This window comes from Solanum dulcamara, chromosome 8 (assembly GCF_947179165.1).
Source record: "Solanum dulcamara chromosome 8, daSolDulc1.2, whole genome shotgun sequence".
NCBI classification, from domain to species: Eukaryota; Viridiplantae; Streptophyta; class Magnoliopsida; order Solanales; family Solanaceae; genus Solanum; species Solanum dulcamara.
Window position 1 is genome coordinate 61,524,650 of NC_077244.1, and position 21,838 is coordinate 61,546,487.

The window sequence follows — 21,838 nt, forward strand, 5'->3', positions numbered from 1 at the left end:
GGTGGTTGGTGTAGCATCAATGGTAGAGGAGAAGGAGGTGGCACAGGTAGTGATGAAGGAGGAAGAAGAGAAGGAAGTGGTGGTGATGGAGGATGAGGAAATGGTGGTGACGGAGGAAGAATTGTTGGTTGTGGTGGAGAAGAAAGTGGTGATGGTGGTGGAGGAGGAAGAAGAGGAAGAATTGGTGGTGGTGGAGATGGTGACGAAGGCGACAGTAGAATGGTGGGAAGGGCGAGAGGGAGGGGGAGGGGTGGGATGGAGAAGATAGAATTTTTGTGTAAATAATAAAACTTGAAGATTTTAAAATTAGTATCATTAGCACAAATCTTAAAATCGTCAACGTTATTCAATAATTAATATTTGTGTCACTTTTTCTTAATTTTGAATTTTTTTCACCCTTAATTAAAATTACCAAGTCTGATGTTTTGGAGCATGTTTAGGAGTAGTTACTCGTATTATCTAGGAGCTTCTTTAGGAGATAATTGCCTATAGTTTTGTTTTATTTGGTTGTAGTTCATGTGATTAAAGCTTGCTATCAGATTAAATAAAGCATCATTTGACCTCCTTCTCATCTGAACTATTTCTGGTCTTGTTTGTTAATATTCGACCGATATAAAATTCGTTTTCTCTTTTTATCAACTCTTATCTTTATTCTCCGTCCATAGAAGTTGATGTAAAATTTTAGAGGAAAAACCAAAGAAATAGCCTTTATATTTAATTAAGAAGTAATATGTGTTTTACCAATCAGGTAATAGTGAAGTGAGACATACAAAAGCTGGATGATGCTAATATCAAACAGTTCTCTCTCTACACAAATTTCCTCAACATACTGGAGACACCAAGCAAAAGTTTTAAGTGTTAGCTTGAAGGAGCCATTTGAAGAAGTTGTTCTGCCTGATCAGGGAAGAAAGTTACAAATAGAAGTGCACCTGAAAGATCAGTCAATCCTTTATCAAATGCACAAAGAGAAACATCAATTCATTATGCATGAAATAATATTTAGGATAAGGATTTAAGCTATACAACAATATCCACGATGTAATTCTATGGGTGGGGTTTGGAAAAGGTAAAATGTATGCAAACCATATGTATTTAAGCTATATAATAACATATACAATATAATTCCGCAGGTGGAGTCTGAAAATGGTAGAATGTCCGCAAATTTTACCCCTATCTCGTGGAGGTAGACAGGTTCTTTCAGAAGGACTCAAGCATTTAAGCAATTTAACTGGCACAACAATTTATCCCTTTATTTTTCATGTTACCATATTGATCTTGCAGAAAAGTTGCCTCCTACAATATGTTGACTAATTTGAGGGTGTAAAATTTTCTCAATGTACAAATCTTACTCTTATGAGGAAGCATTGAAGATGTATCCTTATACAACTTACAGATAAGCACAGTTCCAAGAACTACTGAAATCTTGCCCTGTATGGTAACCAGACCAGCTTTGCCAGCATCTTGCAGTTCTTTTGAACCGACAGAATCAAATGTTCCTAAAAAAGACAATTATATTCAGTTTTCTGGTAGTCCATACAAGTAATTTTAAATTGAAGTGTTTAACATTAGGTTTTAATATTTTACCAGGTTTTACGGTCTGAAGACCTGATGTTATGCATGCTATGTTGTCATAACCTGCTCCCTCTAATTTCTGGGCAGCAGCTGCGGACCTTAAAACGAAAAACGACGACCATCACAAGTTAAAGAGATCAGGAAAGATAAGTTATCATCCATCAATCGATATATTGAGAAGATGCTTAGATGTAAACCAAACACAAAAGAGTTAAAAGATCACAAAACAGGTAAAATTTTAGAACCCAGATGGCATATAAAAGGACCAATCTAAATTTCAAAGATACTTGCAAGAAAAATAATGATCAAATTCCCTTTTTGCTATTTAGTAAGGATATCCATACAGGAAAACTCTACTGAATGTGACGATATGATATAATATTCCAACTAAGAGAATTTAATTTGAGTCCAACTGACCATACAGACAATTGTATGATATATTGCTTGATTATGAGCAGATACCAGGATCAGGTGCAGGTTTAAGCCCTGCAAAAAGGTAAAGTTGCGACTCAAAATGGTCCGATGTTTTCCTGGACCACGAAAATAGAATGCACCTTTATTGCCTCTAAGGACACATCAAGAATCAAATGTATCAGCACAATTGATTCGATGTTCACTTACAAAATCAAATTGCTTTCGTTTAAACATGTACTTTGTCAAGCAACATGTGAAGAAATATTAGTAATACACATGCAGTGTTATCAAACATTGTATTTACATGACATTAGTTTGAGAGATGAGCACCAAAAAGGTAGGAGTATTTCATTTTCATAATTCGATTGAATGAAAACGAAGATAAAATTCAAATAAACTTACCTTAGACCCTCTTGACAGACAAGTAAGAGCTTGCTTTCAGGAGAAAATTGGGATTTAACAGATTGCACAAACTCAGAATTAGGCTTAGTAAATGGCAATCCAAAAAATAAACCAGCAAAATTGTTGTGCATTTGCCTTTTTACAATGGTCCCTGCAGAATAAAATCCAATAATCAATCTCATCTCATCTCAAATTAAAGAAACGTCAACCTTACCTAAGTCATTATCTGTGTTCTCAATAAAAAGTGGTACATGATAGCAGTTTTTGATATGAGCTCTCTCGAATTGAGTTTTGTCACGCACGTCTAGTACTGTATATCCCTCAACACCTACAAGTTTCTTGGCCTCCTCAGCATTCACGAATTCAACTTGTGCTTTTATTTGAAGAGCTCTTCGTTTCCCTTTCACAAACAACAAAGATGATCCCAACATGCTGAAACAAACAAAATACATCAATTCATAAAAATATCACTCTACTCACTACTTTACCGTTATCATACTTCCCAGAAGAAAGACAATAGCAACTAACACCTGCCATTCTTTTTCTTACGCACGACATCCCAAGTTTTGATAGTTTCTTCCCCATCCTTGCCCCCAAGAAATTTAAGATAGTCAGTAGACTTCTGCCACGTGGAACATAATAGATATACTTTTTCCACAACTATTTTATCCTCCATTTTAAACATTATGCTTTTTTCACAAATAATATTAATCACAACTTTTAACATATCATCTACACTATATTAAAAGCATGAAAACACTTAAAATATTGATTGAACATTTTGCCCTTCATTAAAAGACTTCATTTTACACAAAATCGTCTCTTCACTATTTTTCTTCAATTATTATATCATTATTTTAATGATATTAATTATTGATTATAATAAACATAATAAAAATTAAATAGAGGAGATTTTGTTATTATGATCAAACTCTTACACGGAGTATCTTTTTTCAACTAAAATAAATTTGATAAAAAAATGCCAAAAAACTTTCAAAATAGCATAAAAACGTTCAAGAATAGGGGGAAAATGGTCCAAAAAAATAGATAAAAGTAAATCGTCCAAAAAGAAAAACAAAACCCAAAAAAAGTTCAAAAAAATAGATAAAAGTTTTCTATTAATACTTGACTTCTAAGTTTGTGAACACTTCTAAATCAATTAACTTTACCTTTTATAACTAAAAAAATCTAGAATTCTATTTTTAAAATTCCTAATATTTTACATTTCTCAATCAATTTAAATATTACCTTATATAATTACGTCCAAAAAGATAATCAGAAAAGGTCCAAATAATCGGCAAAAAAGGTAAAGAAAAAACGTTCAAAGAAAATATAGCCAAATAAAAGTCCAAAAAAATAGACAAAAATTGTAGGAGACTCCGTTAATTCTTCTTATATATATTTTATTTTAGGAGTCTTTTCCTAATTCTTCTTTCCATATATTTTAGAAATTTCCGTTAATTCTCCTAATATCTCTTATCATATATTTTAGTACTATTTAATTATTTCTTCCCCATATATCTCAGGAGTCAATATTATAAAGGTGATTAAATAGTGAATATATTATAAAAAAAAAGTAAATAATGATTTGTTGTAAAAACTTTTAATGAAGTGAAAAAAGTTCAATCAACATTTTTCATTTTAAGTTCAGTATATTATTATTAGTTAATAAGTTATCTAGTGTGTTCGGTAAGTTGTTAGTCCATGTTTATCGTAACAAAGAATAACATATAATAATTTTGTAAGTAATTTATCTGTGTAAAATTCTTTATGGTATACATTTAATAACACTAAATTTATTTTGCTAATTTTATCTTTTATGTCTGTAGCCATGAATGATCCCCCAAGGCTGAAGGTTATTTTAATACATTTTTACTCTATCTTTTTCTAAGAATATCACTAAAAGGTTGATGTTCAGAAAACTCTCCCAGTAATTAATAAATAGCACACACCTCCATAGTCCATGATAGAAATAGAAGAGGGGCGTCATAAACATTTTAAGATTACAATTTTGTAGATTGGGATCAAAACATGAGAGTGAAGTGAGGAAGGAACTCTCTTTTGTCATGCGTACTATTCTTCTCTCAATCACTCTTGGTCGTTTTGTTCATGGACAAAATTATCTTGTGATTATAGTCTCAGGATTATAATCGGAGGTCTAATTTATTCCTTTTCTTAGGTGGGATAATATAACATCAAGTTTGAGGTATAAATTTATCCGGGGATTAGTTATACCTTCAACCGAACAAAATATAAATTTAGTGTCAAACTTAATCCTGGGATATCCGATCTTATCTTATGAACCAAACAACCCCTTTGTATTTGGAAGTTATTTAAGAACAGAAACTTGACTCTTCAGTGAATTCAAACATATGCGTAAGAACACATACATATCAAGAAGGAAAAAGAAATCAAGTCATTACGCAAAATAAAAACTCACCTTTGACTTGGAAGAGCGAACGAAATCATTGCAGATATACGGAGATTGGCGTTGTGTTTAGGAGAAGAGATTAGAACTGAATGTGCTGAGTACAATCAAAAATTCAAATAAACAAACACACATATATATACATCAATGACATACACAATTGTAAAATAAAACTCAGAACTCAACAATACTAATTAGATAAGAAGTCATATTGTTGAAAAGTTTTTGCCAAGAGTAAGCAAGAAGAACTTCAAGCAAAAATTAAAAGAACAAAGCAGACCGTTACTGTAAATGAATTCCTAAGCTTTTTAGGTACTGTCTGTTAATCCTTGTAATTTCACTATTTCAGGTTCAAATTATCATATAATTCTCAGTTCACTGTTATCTCGGGGCTTACTAATAACTTGACATTAGAGTTTTTAGCCCCAGTTTTATTGCCTGTATCAATTTCGTATTCAGTCTAATATGTGGCTGGGAACGTTGCTGATGGAACTAAGTGATGACATATATCGGATGAAGGGTCTTTTATCTGTTCAGGGAATGGATGAGAGATTTGTCTTTCAGGTTATTAAACTCTTTGCCCAGTGCTACTGATTAGTTATAATGTGATTACTGCTACTACGAAAATCCTTTACGTGGCTGTAACATTTGTTTGTAATGTGGATGTGAATTTCACTTCCATCCTATAAAACAAAATGTGGATTTGAATTAGGCTTTCCATCAGCAGGACGTTCCATAAGAAGACTAAAAGACAAGCAAAAGAAGTTCCAGAAACGCAAACAGATCAAACGAAGGTGAATCAAAAATTGAAAAAAAGGAAGGAAACAGATACAACTTCAAGCAAAAGTTAAAAGAAAACCATACCTGGACTCACCGATTTGAAGAAGATGAAGAGGAGTTTTATGCAAGCTGTGTGGCTGTGTTTTTTTTTTTATGTTTTTTGGTTAGAGATAGAGATAGAGAGAACTGGATTCTTATAGACTATAAGATAATTACTGTTTTGCCATTATATAAAGTTAATATTACGAAATTGGCCTTGGTCGTCCCTCACTTGGCTTATACATTTGATGATTGGCATATTGAGTTGAGCAGAAAGCAAATGGAGAAAGGCAGCGAGTATAAGCCGTCAGTGATGGTGACAAATGACGACGGAATTGATGCTCCCGGTTTGAGATCTCTCGTTCGCGTTCTTCTCTCCTCCAATCTCTTCAATGTTCTTGTTTGTGCTCCCGATTCGTACGTCTATCTCTCTCTCTCTCTCATTTATTCCTCAATCTACACTAACAAATGTTTGCTTTGCTTATATGTATGCCCTACTAGTAGTAATGGTGTTTCTACCCAAGTGCGTATGTAAATTCTTTCGTTAATAATTGCTTACAAGTTGCAATCGTTATGATCATCAACAAACATTTTGGAACCGTTAATTCTAATTGATATATATGAATCTATGGTTGTAGTTTGAAATCAAATATCTGATTTAACTACTTATCGGAAGAAAAATGAAAAAGACTAGAGACCTTATATACATCAAAGTTCTGGACAGCTCATTCTCTCTTAATTTACTTCAATGTGCTTCCTCTGTTCCCTAGCTGAAGTTTATCGAAAACAACCTCTTTACCCCACAAAGGTAAGGATAAGGTCTGTGTACATCTCACCCTCTCCAAACCCCACTTGTGGATCATACTGGGTAGGTTGTTGTGCTCCTTTGTTCTCTCTGGGTATTTTTGAAGTCTAAGACTAATTTTTCTTGTTCCTATAAAATTGTAGTATTTTGTGCTTGTAAGTTGTATCTATTCATATTCCCGGAAACTGGTGCGACTTGGACTGATTTTCTTATACTACACTACTGCAAAATGAAAAAATGATAACAAATTTCTAATATTGAATTTCTATCTAGTGAATGAAACACAAGCAAATGATATCTTCTACTTAGAACACCAGTCAAGTTGATTAAGAGGTGTACAGTTTCCATAGCGACAACTTGTTATCAGACTTCATTCATATCGATTATTGTACCCTTTTCTCTTTTTTCACTCGCACAAATATACTGGCTTCATTTGGCAGGAACTCCAGCAGACTCAACTTCCCTAGGGATCTCCAAAAAGATCTTTCCTTCAGTACCTGATCTGGTAGTTTTTGACACTAATGCTTGGCTTATTGATCTAGCACGTAGCTTCACTTATCACATAAATGTGTATGAACTATATATGATCTTCATAAAGTTCATGTGGATATATTCTATTTCATCTTTATGGAAATTACATTTTGGGCATACAAGCACAAAACTAAAATTTGCTTTTGGGTTATTTCATTCTTTTTACTTGTACTAGCAGCCAGTATATACATGCTATTATCCTGATAGAGTTTGTCACAATACAGTATGTGAACTCTCATCAACTTATGCTTGCAGGTTGTCAGTGGCATTAATTTAGGCTGCCATTGCGGTTATGACATGTTAGTAAATTTCTCTATTGAGCCTTTAGATCCTTTTTGTGAAAAGCTTAATTGATACCCTCTTTCAATTTTCTTCTTTTCTTTTTGCTAGTTATGTAATTTGTATTAGTAATTATTCATTTGACCAATTTTCACATTTTTAACCTTGCACCACTTACGTATTCATAAAACATTATAGAAAACAGTCTTATGTGCTTTCAAATGCTACACTAGAGTACTCTTTCCTTTTTCTGGTAGGCCTTGGGCCAGAGTATAAGTTTATCCTTTCTTGGTTCTTATTTCCTTAACTTCACTTTAGTGGCTAGAGACTGCTATTTTTATTGTTCATTCATGCCACTTGCCAGTGTAACGCTGGAAATGCAGTGTTTATTCAGGGACAGTGGGTGGTGCACGAGAGGCTTTCTTCCATGGCATTCCTTCCGTCACTGTATCATATGATTTCTATAATATTTAAAGTTAATCAGCGTACCAATTAATTTAAGATAGTTTTGTTGTTCCTTTTTCACTGGTTTGTTTGCCTGTCAACTTCAGGGTTGGTCGAAAACTCAATGTTGATGATTTCACATTGTGTGCTGAAGCTTCCATACCCATCATCGCTGCTCTGTTGGCTAAGATTTCTAACAAGACTTATCCGCAGAATTGCTTTTTAAATATAAAATGTACCAAGAGAAGTTGCCAACAACAAGGTAAGCTGCTGGATTTTGCGATCATTGCCTTTTAGTTCTAAAGGGACATAAACCTGATCTCACAATATATTTGTGGCATATTATCCTGATCTCATGATTGTCTATTGATTTGTTTAGTAGTGGGTGTTTTTACTTTCATATATTTCTTTGCTTCCTCTTTTAACATATTTTCCTGGGACGTCCTTGCATAAGATTGATGCGTTTTATTCTCTATTTGTTTATATTGATGTACCTCTTTTCTTCTTGCCTTTCTGCCTTTCTTTCATCAACATCTCGGATTCAGAAAATGAGCTAACGGATACCTCTTGATTCGGACCATTTAACCAGACACATTTGATTTAAGATAGTTTGATTGTCATGAATATTATGTTAGTAAACCTTTAATAAGCAGCAAATCCTTTTTATGGTCAAATGTTGCTTCGATAACTCTTTAACGAGCTTTAGGACTTTATTGGATCTTGGTCTTGTCATTCTAAGAGTAGCTTTAATCAATCCAATTACAAGCCTAACTGGACTGCCATGGCATGTTAATTTCTTCTGTCTAGCTACTTGCTCGTCCAAGTTGAATTTGACATAAATTCTAGTGGTTGCTAATCCAAATTGAGTTTGAAATAAACTCTAGTAGATGATGAATGCTAAATTTGTGTTCAAGAGTGACTGATTGAACAACTTCAGGTAGGAGAAATATGAATCTTAAATTCAGCAGATATTAGGACAGAAAAAAAATAACAAAAATTTAGAGCTGAATACTCTGGCTCTTTGTGACCTTTTTTTGCCATTATTCTTGATACTTCACAGTTGAGTACATTCATGTTGTTGACGTGAAGGCTCCATGATATGTTTCCCTGCTTGATTTAGAGATTCTCACTTTGTTGGATATAATCTTAGCATTATATGCCTAAATAGATATTCTATACACCAACAAGAGAATACTTGATTGTTGTAATCCTAGGGCTATCGGCTGACTAAGCAGGGGAAATGTTTTTACAAAATGGGATGGACACAAGTTACTTCTGAAGCACAAGAAGGTACAACATCACCAGCAAAAGTAATGGAGATTAAACCACCAGGAAATACAGAAGTATGTTCAGAAGAGAGCTCATTAAGCACCAAAGAAGAACATCTAGTGTTTAAGTTAGACGTGAGATCTCTTTCTCTATCTACTGCTCATTTATTTGCTGAAGTTTCCTCTTATCTTGATCTCCAAGGTTCCCTCTTCCCCTGCTCCTTGTTATTATACTTTCTCTGCTAATTTATGTTGCTTATTCTAAACGGAGAAAGGTCTAAAATCCCCTCAACTATTTAAATTGGTACAAAACTATCCTCCATCCACCTTTCGTCCCCCAAATACCCCTGACATCAACCTTTTGGCTCAAAAATACTCTCGATATTAACCCTTTGGCTCATATTTTCCCTTATTTTCAACTACTCCCCTAACATAAAATCATTAAATATTTATTTATTATGTTCCCTAATCTAATTGGTCCAAATTTAAACTATTCTCAAATAAATAACAAAAATTACATATAATTCATATTTTGACCTAATACGCTTGAAAATAATATTTAAAATATTAATTTTATGATATCTCAATTCATAATTAGGGATCCATCTAAAATCCGTGCATGAATGTCCATTTAAAAAAATATTATTATATTTTATTAACATAAAATTTTCTATTAATTATCCAATTGTCTTGTTCATTTCCTCTTTTTATTCGTTTTTAATCTCTTATTTTTAATTAGAATATCAGAGATTCAAACTTGAAATGAACCTAGATGGCTAGATGTTCATATTCTTTTAATTTATATTATTATCATGGTGGGGTAAGCATTGGGATAGGAGAAAAGTTTTTTTTTATTTGTTTATTTTGAATTTTGGGTACAAACAAAAGAAAAGATGTTATTAAATTATCTTCTATTGAACTAATTATTTCTATATGAATGTCCTCGTTATTTTTTTCCTTTTTTCTCCCTTATTTTGTCATAAGTTTTTAAAAAATAAAATATAAAATTGTGGACAAGATTCCAAGAAGAAAAAAAAGTGGAAGAGAGATGAAGTGAAGTAGTGAGAGGGTGATTTTACTATTCAACTAATAAGAGCCTAAAATATCCTTGAACTATTAGATTTGGTACAATATTGCCCTCCCATGCACCTAATGAGTGTAGCTGTTAAAAATAAGGATATTTTTGAGCCAAAAGGGTGACGTCTGGGGTATTCGGGGGCTAAAAGATGGACAGAGGGTAATTTTGTACCAATTCAAATAGTTGAAGAGCACTTTAGACCATTTTCCGTATTCTAAATTATGCCCCCTCCTACCTCTTTTTATATACAGAATAAATGCAATTGTATGTCAATGTTTCTAGATTGCGGAAACACCAGCAGTGGATAATGACGATACTGATTACTCACCCCTTGAAGCAGGATATGTATGTAAAACTCTGTAATAATGTGATCGAAATTGAAATTCTAACAGACGCGAACATTGACATTCCACTTTCCATTGATGACAGATTACTGTTACTCCCCTTTCCGCCTTATTTCCTGCAGATATAGATAGTGTTGCATTCTTCAAAAAATGGCTTCCTGGTGTCTGTGAGCGCTTCTCTTCTACTCTTTGATTATCAATGAGTTATCCATTTGACTACTGACTGTACTTTCTGTTCGAAGATTAATGCTTTAAATGTATGAACTATATTGTCTAAAAATTTAAGCCATCAAGAGGCATCACATTTATTAATTTGTCATATTGTTTAACACAACAATCCTATACTCATATATATTTTTGTATGGACGCATTGAGCGTAATATTGATCTTGGCTGAAAAAAAATTCCGTCTTTGCTTAAACACTGGTATATCCTGCAACTGCAATACTACTGTTCTTTCAGCGGCGTTGGTTAAAATATTCAACTAAATTTGCTTTCCTTTTGGTCACAATCCGAATCCAGGCCATGATGACGTCTACTATAACCCCTGAGTAGACAAGCCAAACTCAATTCAAGCAGAAGTCAAGCTCCAATTTAATTAAATAATAAATAACATAATAAGGCGGAAGCAAATGAAATATAACAAAAGAATAGTCGGGCCAAAGTATAGAAATGTAAATACAATACAAAATATATTAAAGTCCCGATAGTGACAAAAAATGACGAACTGGTGCTAGGCCAACCCCGGACCTGGTGTCACCAATATAGACGCTACTAAGTACAAAAGCTGACAAAATGTATAAATATACAATATAGATTTGATTGTTCAAAATGCAAAATATAAATCAGAGCAAAAGAGGGAATGTAGCAAGTCTCTAAACGTCGGGAGCTCACCACAATCCGGAACTGGCACCGCTACAGATGATTAGGCGCACGTTGAGGGTGGCTCGAACTGGGAGTTGTATCAAAAAGATACACAAGTGCAATATGAGTACCAAAACATAGGGTACCCAAGAAGACTCGACGACCTTTGATTTAATAGATCGTGGGCCACCCAGATCGTCATCTATCAAAAGATAGGGTCGTTAGAAGTCAACCCCTCAAGCGAACTCCCCCTCAAACTTGGTCAGGGCGAATCTTTGGGTTAAATTTGGTCCTAGGGGTCCTTCATGACCCCACATCACCTCTAATGCGGCAACATTTCTCAATAACTCGTCTTACTCATGCGAAGGCTCCACAATACTCGAGTCCGACCCTACCCGAACACAAGAAGGGTCCGAATCTTAGAAATTTTTTTTTGGGGGTGTTACACATTGATTCTAAATGAATTTCGACATCAAGTGCCCATGATGAGTAGCCTTTTCCAGAGATATCAAGAGCAGTAAATTCAATTTTTGAAATATTTGTCATTTTATGAAAATAAATTTAAATAAAACTCTTACCACTTTTGTTACCTTGAATAAATAGCAGAGCTTCGTGCTGATAACGTGTTATAATATAAACTAAATTACCAAAATAAGACGGAAGGAATAAAGGAGAAGAAAACAGAGGAGGTAAATATATTTTTCGTATGTATCTGCAATCTATTTACATTGCATCTTTGGGCTATATTTAAATGATTAAAAAAATACAAGTGGAGAAATTAATTAAATGGTAGTGGACTTTACTTTACAATAAAAAAAGTTATCAAGTGGACAACCACTTGTAACAGACAAGAGAAATGAAATATTTTTTAGGTAATACCAAAATAGTGATATGCTTCTTTATTTGACTATCTAGTTTATTGTCTCATTTATATCATGAAATCTATATTATTATTCCTATATTTTTTTCATTCCCTTATACTATTTTTATTCTCTTATTATTGAATATTATAAAGTCTTCAAATGATCAAACCTTCTGTATTATGTAAAATTTATTATTATCTATTTATAAAAAAATTAAATAGCCAAATTTATATTCAAATTTTTATTATTTACTATCTTATTTCATAAAATCTGCATACATGCTATTACCATCGTATTGCTTTTCCCCCATCCGTTGGTAGCGATTCAGTGTGCTGCAACTCCTATTTTCTATTGATGGCATGTGCCACTTACTCATTATTCCTTTGTTTATATCATTATTTAAAAAGTAGTTTTCATTTTTTCTGTCACATTTAATATTAAGAAAAGATAATTTTCTTTTAAATTATTGTTAGCATTAATACTTATTTTTTAAATTATTTTTTAAAATTTAATATTAAACATCAATTAATAGAGATAATATAATAAAATAGTCATGACAATTATTATTTTTTAAATAAGTGTGTCAAATCCAAATATGACAAATAAAAGTAAATAGAGGGAGTTATGGTAGAATGTGGCAATAATCTTCTATGGAACTTCTATAACCACTAATTCATTATTTACCCATTATTCTACCTAATTATATCTTGTAACTCTTGTAACCTCCATATCATTCATTTACCCAATTTACTATCTCATATTCTTCCGGTTCATTACAAAGACGGAATTTCTCATCTATAAATTGTGGTGGTCTTACATTATTTTGAGTACAAAAGAGAATATAAAGTGCATAAAAGTTAGTAGAAAAGAAAGTTATATTTAATTAAAGGAAGATGTTCTTTTGATGAAGCTTGAATTATACAATATTGTTGAACTATTGTATGAAGGACAAGTCAAAAATTATATTGTTGGAATGGTATAAATTATGTCGCAATGGACTTGAATCTTCTTAAAGAGAGCGATATATCCCGCCTTAGCTTGAATATACTTTTATTTATTTTTGTCCATTTTTTTCAACTGTAATTTATGGTATATATATCAATACTTTTCATTAATCTTTTTTGGACATACCTAACCCAAATCACAATTAAAGTTAAGCACCACCTCAGCATTTAGCTATTTTGATCAATCCTCCAGAAAAGTAGAGCACCCAATCAAGCATGATAAGATTTTTTCTATTGAGCCAGAATATTCTAATTACTAAGACGTCGCATATCCACAAATTTGTGTAATTTTCTGCCTTTTCACAAGTGGCTTGTTAGTTAGGTGTTACCCAAAGAGTTCATTTTTTCTTAAAAGATAATGCTCCAATGTATTTTATCTTACCACGAAAATTAAAAAAGGAATGTTTTTAAAATTTATGATCTAAAATAAGTGATATGTGTTTGTGTGACTAAGTTATTTCATTAAGGACAAAATGAACATTTTAAAATAAAAATTATAATTTAAATATAATGCGTCATTCTTTTTGAAATTGACTAAAAAGAAAAATGAGTCATATAAATTGAATAAAGAATAGTAAAAAATACCTTAAAGTATTCAATTATTTAAATTTATATCTAAACTTGTCACTAGTTATTTATCAAAAACCACCTAACTATTACTTGAAAGTTTTTCTTACGTAAACTATCACTATTCTTTTAAAAAAAATGATATTATAAATGGCTTACAAAAGTAACTATCCTTATTATTACATAAATGGCTTAAATATACTCTCATCGTTACGTAGATGGTTTAGATATACATTTTTTTGTGTAACGAAACTGAAAATTTATTAAGAAAAATCTCTTGTACCAAAATTCAGGTATTTTGATAAAATAGTTGGGCGAGAAAAGTCGGCACACCTGTACCCATACTTTTAAGTGTGTGTTTTCGTGTTTACTACTTGTGTAAATCTGCTTCTCTCTCTCTATATAAATTATTATATACATTTGATGATTGGCATATTGAGTTGAGCAGAAAGCAAATGGAGAAAGGCAGCGAGTATAAGCCGTCAGTGATGGTGACAAATGACGACGGAATTGATGCTCCCGGTTTGAGATCTCTCGTTCGCGTTCTTCTCTCCTCCAATCTCTTCAATGTTCTTGTTTGTGCTCCCGATTCGTACGTCTCTCTCTCTCTCTCCCTCTCATTTATTCCTCAATCTACACTAACAAATGTTTGCTTTGCTTATATGTATGCCCTACTAGTAGTAATGGTGTTTCTTCCCAAGTGCGTATGTAAATTCTTTCGTTAATAATTGCTTACAAGTTGCAATCGTTATGATCATCAACAAACTTTTTGGAACCGTTAATTTTATTTGATATTCTCTACCACAACTTTTGATATGAATCTATGGTTGTAGTTTGAAATCAAATATCTGATTTAACTACTTATCGGAAGAAAAATGAAAAAGACTAGAGACCTTATATACATCAAAGTTCTGGACAGCTCATTCTCTGTTAATTTACTTCAATGTGCTTCCTCTGTTCCCTAGCTGAAGGTTTATCGAAAACAACCTCTTTACCCCACAAAGGTAAGGATAAGGTCTGTGTACATCTCACCCTCTCCAAACCCCACTTGTGGATCATACTGGGTAGGTTGTTGTGCTCCTTTGTTCTCTCTGGGTATTTTTGAAGTCTAAGACTAATTTTTCTTGTTCCTATAAACCTCTATTTGGATCCATAATGATCTTTATGACAATCTTATTCCTGTTTTCCCAGTGAAAAATCAGCTTTTAGCCATTGTATCTCATGGCGACACCCTCTTCCCGTCAAGAAGGTGGACATCAGTGGAGCAACAGCATTTGCAGTTTCTGGTTAGTCAGGGTTGTCAATAAGCTAATTTTCATAATCCGTTTGAAGCTCAAATATAGTAGACAACTTTAGTTTTCTTCTAGGTTCATGGTTCAGGTTTCTAGAATTAGCTTAGTTAAAGTTTTATTTCCTGTTTTCTGGTCTTTGTTGAACGATGCCTATCAAATGGTTGTTTGATGGGTTTTCGCTGTGAACTTGATCATTGGGTAGAAAGATCTGGGATTCATGATTCTCTTTCCTTTAATGCCATACTATATTAACATGTTGCCATCCACAAATATTTATGAGATTGCTTTCCCAAAATTCTGGTACTAAGTTAACTAATTCTGAAATTTGTGTTCAGTTAATGCTGTTATTTGTTCAAACCCCACTTGTTGTCATAACTCTCTGTCCATCATACTCTTTTTCAATTCCTTTTGGCAGGAACCCCAGCAGACTCCACTTCCATTGGGCTCTCCAAAGTGCTCTTCCCCTTTGTGCCTGATCTGGTAGCGTTTGATACTAATACTCGACAAATTATTCTTACTCCCTGTGATCTTCATATAGCACTTAGCTCAGTCTTCACAATTATGTTCATAGGAAATTTCTATTTTAACAGAGAAAATTCATTTAGGCTTAATGTTACATTAAAAAGTGAAACTACTTTGTACACATCAAAAACAAAAGTTAAAAGTTGCTTTTCGTTCTTGCTTCCTTCTTCCTTGTAACACAACTGATATGCTTTTGTTGGGTTCGAAGGTTGAAGGATTTTAAGTTTTAATTGCTTTGAATCTTTCCGTACTACTTGGCTGCAACAGTTGTTGCTCAAACTATTTGTCAATATGTGCAGTGTATGGTGAAGTAATCAAACAAATATTATTTTTTTAAAAAAAAAACTGGCTACTGAAACTTCTTTTCCTCATTAATATCCTAATTTCTCAAAAAGATGAATAAGTTTTACTGGTTTCCAGCTAAACAAGAGGAAATATTATTTTTTCCTGCCATTTATGGTTTCACTAGTGAATTTTACCTAGAGATAAAAATAAATGAATGCAAAAGTACTTTGTTAAACAAGGTAAACTATGAAAAGATTGAAGAAAACTTCCAAACATATATAATGATGAATCAACTAGCTCCCTACTGGGATGATACTCCAATAAATCAGGAGTAGAGGTCCAGTGAAAGAAACAATGGGAGATCAGAATTTTTGTATGTCATTTGGTCCTCTTTAGTTATGTAGACCATTTGTGATACTTCTGATAACTGGCTAACAATTCATTTGCCAATAGGGTTTTCTGTTGGACCTATTTCTGATACTTGATGCTGTGCCATGCTATAGATGTCTAAATAGTTTGCATTGGAGCTTTTCCTACTGGCTACATTTGTACGAAAACCTAATATATATATCATCACATTACACTGTGTACTCATGTCAATTTATGCTTGCAGGTTGTCAGCGGTATTAATAAGGGTAGCAATTGCGGTTATCACATGTTAGTAAAACTTCTATATCTAGCATTTAGATCCTTCTGCATGAAGTGGTCAATTATTACCTCTTGTTCCGATTTGTAGTAGTTCTTAATTCAGCTATTAGTAATAATTTTATAACATCTCAGCAGACTCGCCTTTTTGTATAATAGTAAAACCCGGGGCTGCTTAATGTTAATGGATCCATTGTTGGTGATGCAGTGTTTACTCAGGAACAGTGGCTGGTGCACGAGAGGCTTTCTTCACTGGTGTTCCTTCTGTCTCATTGTCATATGAATGGTATATTACATCACATTATCCTGTCTTGGGGTTAGCACAAAGACAAGTTACTTTTTAATTCTTCCTTCTTCAATGTGATTTGTCAACTTCAGGGTTGGTGGAAAAAGCAAGGATGATGATTTGGTATTGGCCGCTGAAGCTTGCATGCCAATCATTACAGCTATATTGACTGAGATCAAGAATGATACTTATCCTCAAAATTGCTTTCTGAACATAGATGTACCAGCCGATGTTGCCAATTGCAAGGTAAACCAACTTTTGTACATTGCCATATTCATAGACTTTGGAAAGAAGAAATAGAGGATTATTTCAAAATAGTGAAAGGAGTATAGAAGATCTTTTGATTTACCTTATAAATAAAAGATCTTTTTGATTTACCTTATAGAAATCTTAAGATGATTGAAGTTAATTTTTGTCATCATTCCACGTATTCGGTTCATGAAAAAAAAGAATCAAATCTGCATGTGAGAGGATGTGTTGAGACATAATATAATTAAGTGTACTCCCGTCTAACAACTTAAAGCTTTTTGTTGAGATGACCACACAATTCAACAATTACCAAAGTAGATATGCCATTGACTTCAAAACAGCTTAAGGTTTTAGTTGAGATGGCCACACAGTTTAACAATTGCCAAAATAAATATGCTATTGACTTCAAAAAGACATTGATTGTTATATTGATAGGGTTATCGCCTGACCAAGCAAAGCAAGAGTATTTTAAAAGTGGGATGGAGGCAAGTTGTTTCAGAAGCACAAGGAGGAAAAATGTTATCCACAATGACAATGGATTCATCACCTAGTAAAGAAGCATGTGTGGAAGAGAGCACCTTAAGCACACAACAAGAACACCTATTGTTTGAGAGAGAAGTAATTCTCTCTTTTTCTATCTAGTACTTATTTGCTAATTTTCGATTATGCTATTACACGAATGCATTTCTTCCCTTGCTCTAATCATTGCCTTTTCAAATCATTTGTCCTGCTCCTGCCACGGAATACCCTTTTCTGGTCTCACTCACAATGTTGGACATCTTACCTTACATGTTATTTTTCAGCATATTCTCTATGTTAAGTTCTTTTTCCAGCCCACTTGTTTTTGGAGGGGAGGGGGCGAGAGGTTTGAAGCATTTTCTTCCTTGAATCAGTGCAATGTATATTTTACGTGCCTTTTATCTGTCTCTCTCTGAACAAGAGGTCAAGAAGAATAACTCCTTTGATGAACAGAATGGGTTGCCAATATACCTAATGCATTTGTATAAGGAAAGTTTAGTTTTGATATTTGTCTACTTGAGGAACTTTTTGATGTAAATAGTCATAGGTTCTCGTATTTCATTTAATTTCCGTTCAGTTTTACTTCCCTTCCACTGAGATGGCTGTCTGAGGGAGTTCTCTGTTGTTTATTCTTCTTTTGCAATAACAATTGTAACGGTGCCTATTTACACAAGTGAAAGGACAATTACATTAGTATAAATTTATAGCCATTAAAAAGCAAGCTATCTACTCCAGGTCTTACATTTTGAATATTATGGGTTCAGCTTATTTACTCAAGGACATATAGCATTTTCTGATTAATCTGGATTACTTCATTGTAATTGTCTTTGTACAATATTTTTTTTGGGGGGGGGGTAAAATGTTACAGTTGCTAAAAAAATTATGCTATATCCTTTCCCAGGTCAGGGGAACACAAGTCGATGAAGGCGATAATGATTACTCTTTCCTTCAACAAGGATATGTATGTAGAAATCATTTACCTGATGGAAGTTACTTGATGACTCGTGCTAATGACTCATCATTAACATGTTACTGATCCTTAATTACAGATAACTGTTACACCCCTTGGCGCCTTATCTCCTCCACCAATGGGTGACGTTGAATTCTTCAAAGGATGGCTGCCTGGTGTTCACTAGCGCGTCTCTTCCTCAGCTTAACAGTGCTGTAAGTTTCTCCATTTGCATAAAACCTATAGATGTACCAATATTGAGGTTCCTTTTCTTAATGTGCTCCTGTTTGAAGCTTAAATATTCCTATATCATTTGTAAATCAAGATTTTCATGTTCTGTCAGCATCACTGGTTCAAGTATCCAACTAGAAGAGATTTCCTTCCTTTTCCTCGGCTCCATCTTCCTGATAATTTTGTTGTTTCTTTCACCAGATGATGCTGTGATATCAAGGCACTTGCAGCTGATCAGTCCATACATTACATAAGTCTTGCAAATGTTTTCCATTCTTTCTCTATCATCCTTCCGCAGTTCAATGATGGTTCTTGTGCTTGAAATTTGTGTGTCTGTAATGAACTAGTAATTAAGTCATTTCTCTTCCTAGATGCCATTTCTAGTGTAAGATCAGGAATCTAAGAATTGGAACTGCACTCCCAGATCAAGAAAAGCTGTTTTATATAATAGCTTTTGCTTTGTTCCTATACTTATTTGTTTGCTTTTATTTTATTTTAGTTTTAATATAATTATTGGTCTCTTGTTCCTAAAAGGTTCATCTGACCATATGGTAGACTGAACTAACACAACCAACCCCAAAAAGGTAAGAAAATCTGTAGACGGTAATATCAGCTATAGCTTGCTTACCAATTTTGTACTGTATTTTCATATCTAAGAGCCGTCGTATCAACAAATCTTAAAGGGGGCTTTCCATCGAGAACTTTGTGAAGTGGGTTATATCTGTTTGAAGGTCATGTAATTGTAAACATGATGAGAAGATGTTGAGTTTGGGTTGTTTTCAAATTTGAGTTTGTCACGATCCAAAACATGAGGGTTGTGATTGGCACCCCACAACTACAAGCTTGGCATTTACTAAGGATAATGGAGTTTCAGCAAAATACATACCATGACACACATTTATTGTCATGTAATAACGATATGAATTAAGCAACTCAACGAAAAGTGAGGCTTCAACATATCAAAATAGGCTTCATCAAGAGTGTATCATATATAATCTGGGGGTGTTAAATGGGCGGTTTGAGCTGAAACCGGAGAGATTAAATGAAAAGCATGACCCAATCAAATTTACTTTGGACTAAACTGGTTTTAAAATCGGATTGAGTCATGACCCACCCAATTTGACTAGGTTAATCTAAACAATATTGATATATTGATGTAATTCGTAAAAAGAAAAGAGACGAAATGAGGAATTAGTAATACACAAAGCTAATTAGGGTTGTCGAATAGATGAGTTGTACTGAAATTAGAGAGATTAAAATGTGCTAAACTAGAAAGAGGAACTTTAAAAAATGACTATAGTGTGAGTTAATTAGAAATCTATAGTTTTAGTTTGCTTAATTATGATTTGTAGCTATATGTTAAAAAAAGGAGAGAGGAGAACGAAATCAGAAGAGAGGCGAGCGAGATCTGAAAGATAGCGAGAGGCGAGAAAGAGATAGAGGAGAGAGGCGAAAAAGATACGATTGTATTACATGTATACAAATGTAAATATGATATTAAATGTATATCTAATAGATAATTGTATATCTGATAGATAATTGTAGGTGAATGAAATTGGGAGAGGGAGGAGAAAGACGAGTGGATCTAGGAAAGAGAGGACAAAGATACAATTATATTAAATGTATATATTGTATATTTGATATTAAATATATATATGATTGATAATTGTATTCACGAATACAATTGATTTGTATAAATGAATACAGGGCGAATGAGACTAATTATATTCATTGATATAAATTAATTGTATCGAAAGTGAGAGAGATACAATTGTATTAAATGTATACAATTATATATATGATATTATATGTATATTTGATTGGTAATTGTATCACGAATACAATTGATACCATTGATTTGTATCAATGAATAAAATTATATCAAAATCCATTGTATCACGACTAATTATATTCATTGATATAAATTAATTGTATCGAAAGTGAGAGAGATACAATTGTATTAAATGTATACAATTATATATATGATATTATATGTATATTTGATTGGTAATTGTATCACGAATACAATTGATACCATTGATTTGTATCAATGAATAAAATTATATCAAAATCCATTGTATTCTTTGATATAAATCAATTATATCAAGTGTATTAACTAATACAATTGTATCAAGTTATATCATATTCAAGCGTATTAATAAATACAATTTATATCAATGAATATAATTGTATCAATATTGTATTTCGTAACAAATTGTATTTGGATTCATGTGTATTTGTATTCGTCTGTTGTCTTGTATTTTTGTATTTATGTGTTACCATATGTGTTTGTATTTATATTTGTTGCCTTTGTGTGTTGCCTTGTATATTTGTATAATTGTCTATTATCATTTGTATTTGTATTGCATATAGAGAGGAGGAAGAGAGCGAGAGAAAGATTGGAGAGAGAGGAGAAAGGTGAGAGTTGAAAGAGAAATTTTGCTATAAAACCCTAACTACAACACAAATTGTAATTTTTTAAAATTATAATTATGTATAGAAAATATATATCACACATTTGCCTTACTATTTAATTTTTTCAACTAAAAACGGGGTTGCATCATCACACACCCAAATTTACTGCTAAAGATCCGATTAGATCATGACCAACCCAATTTGGCTCCCTTAATCTAAATGATATTAATATGGAAAAATTACCAAATTACACACCTTATATTCCTATATTTTTAATTATTCTCTACCATTTATAAAAATGTCAAAAATCTTTCTTCTGATACATAGGAATGATGCTGATACATTGCAATTTGATACATAAGCCATTTTCATGATACATCGCTAGTTGATACAAACCAAACACAAAATGTATCAGTAAAACATAAGTTTTACTGTTATTTTTGTTGTGTTCATGATATATCAGGCGTTATAAGTTGATTCATAAGTTTTATTGATATTACAATGTTTGATTTGTATCAACTAGCGATGTATCATGAAAAGCCTTACGTATCAAATCGTGATGTATCAGCGTCATTCGTATGTACCAGAAATCTGGGGGGAAAAGGGAATTTGGATAATTACCAAAAAAATCGGGGTAAATTGTAATTGAGCTTTTTCACTATGGGGTTTAAGTAAAATACCCTATTAATATATTGTTATTTACCGTTCATAATCACAATTTGAATTTCAATTTAAGAAAATAAAAAAACATGTTCTCCACTTTG

At 32.8% G+C, this 21,838-nt stretch overlaps 2 protein-coding genes and 1 pseudogene across 3 annotated transcripts; 2 read left to right on the plus strand and 1 right to left on the minus strand.

Annotated features, from left to right (window-relative positions):
* Positions 1 to 685: 685 nt before the first annotated feature.
* On the minus strand, positions 686 to 5,776 carry LOC129898645 (rhodanese-like domain-containing protein 9, chloroplastic). 2 transcript variants are annotated; one of them, XM_055973265.1, is made up of 7 exons: positions 5,681 to 5,776; positions 4,829 to 4,913; positions 2,603 to 2,820; positions 2,389 to 2,539; positions 1,585 to 1,670; positions 1,392 to 1,496; positions 686 to 929 (listed from the first exon to the last, which is right to left on the minus strand). In XM_055973265.1, the coding sequence occupies exons 2-7, from the start codon at positions 4,855 to 4,857 to the stop codon at positions 859 to 861; spliced, it is 660 nt and encodes a 219-aa protein (XP_055829240.1). In that variant the 5' UTR covers positions 4,858 to 4,913; positions 5,681 to 5,776; the 3' UTR covers positions 686 to 858. The 2 variants fall into 2 exon arrangements, with proteins under 2 accessions (XP_055829240.1, XP_055829241.1); XM_055973266.1 differs by having other exon boundaries at positions 5,691 to 5,755.
* Positions 5,777 to 5,839: 63 nt separating this feature from the next.
* On the plus strand, positions 5,840 to 10,715 carry LOC129898646 (uncharacterized; annotated as a pseudogene).
* Positions 10,716 to 14,037: 3,322 nt separating this feature from the next.
* On the plus strand, positions 14,038 to 19,127 carry LOC129900588 (uncharacterized). The gene is made up of 10 exons (XM_055975596.1): positions 14,038 to 14,273; positions 14,873 to 14,967; positions 15,389 to 15,453; positions 16,394 to 16,437; positions 16,634 to 16,711; positions 16,804 to 16,957; positions 17,396 to 17,578; positions 18,381 to 18,440; positions 18,529 to 18,643; positions 18,861 to 19,127. The coding sequence occupies exons 1-9, from the start codon at positions 14,137 to 14,139 to the stop codon at positions 18,613 to 18,615; spliced, it is 903 nt and encodes a 300-aa protein (XP_055831571.1). The 5' UTR covers positions 14,038 to 14,136; the 3' UTR covers positions 18,616 to 18,643; positions 18,861 to 19,127.
* The last annotated feature ends 2,711 nt before the right edge of the window (positions 19,128 to 21,838 follow it).

Bases quoted from the DNA above. Each gene is read 5' to 3' on its own strand.
- LOC129898645 (XM_055973265.1), bottom strand. From the start codon at position 4,857: ATGATTTCGTTCGCTCTTCCAAGTCAAAG. The intron at 2,821-4,828 runs GTGAGTTTTTAT...TGTTTGTTTCAG, and splicing joins TTCGCTCTTCCAAGTCAAAG to CATGTTGGGATCATCTTTGT. The intron at 1,671-2,388 runs GTAAGTTTATTT...TTTCGTTTTAAG, and splicing joins GTCTGTCAAGAGGGTCTAAG to GTCCGCAGCTGCTGCCCAGA.
- LOC129900588 (XM_055975596.1), top strand. From the start codon at position 14,137: ATGGAGAAAGGCAGCGAGTATAAGCCGTCAGTGATGGTGACAAATGAC. The intron at 16,438-16,633 runs GTTAGTAAAACT...TTGGTGATGCAG, and splicing joins AGCAATTGCGGTTATCACAT to TGTTTACTCAGGAACAGTGG. The intron at 16,958-17,395 runs GTAAACCAACTT...TTATATTGATAG, and splicing joins CCGATGTTGCCAATTGCAAG to GGTTATCGCCTGACCAAGCA.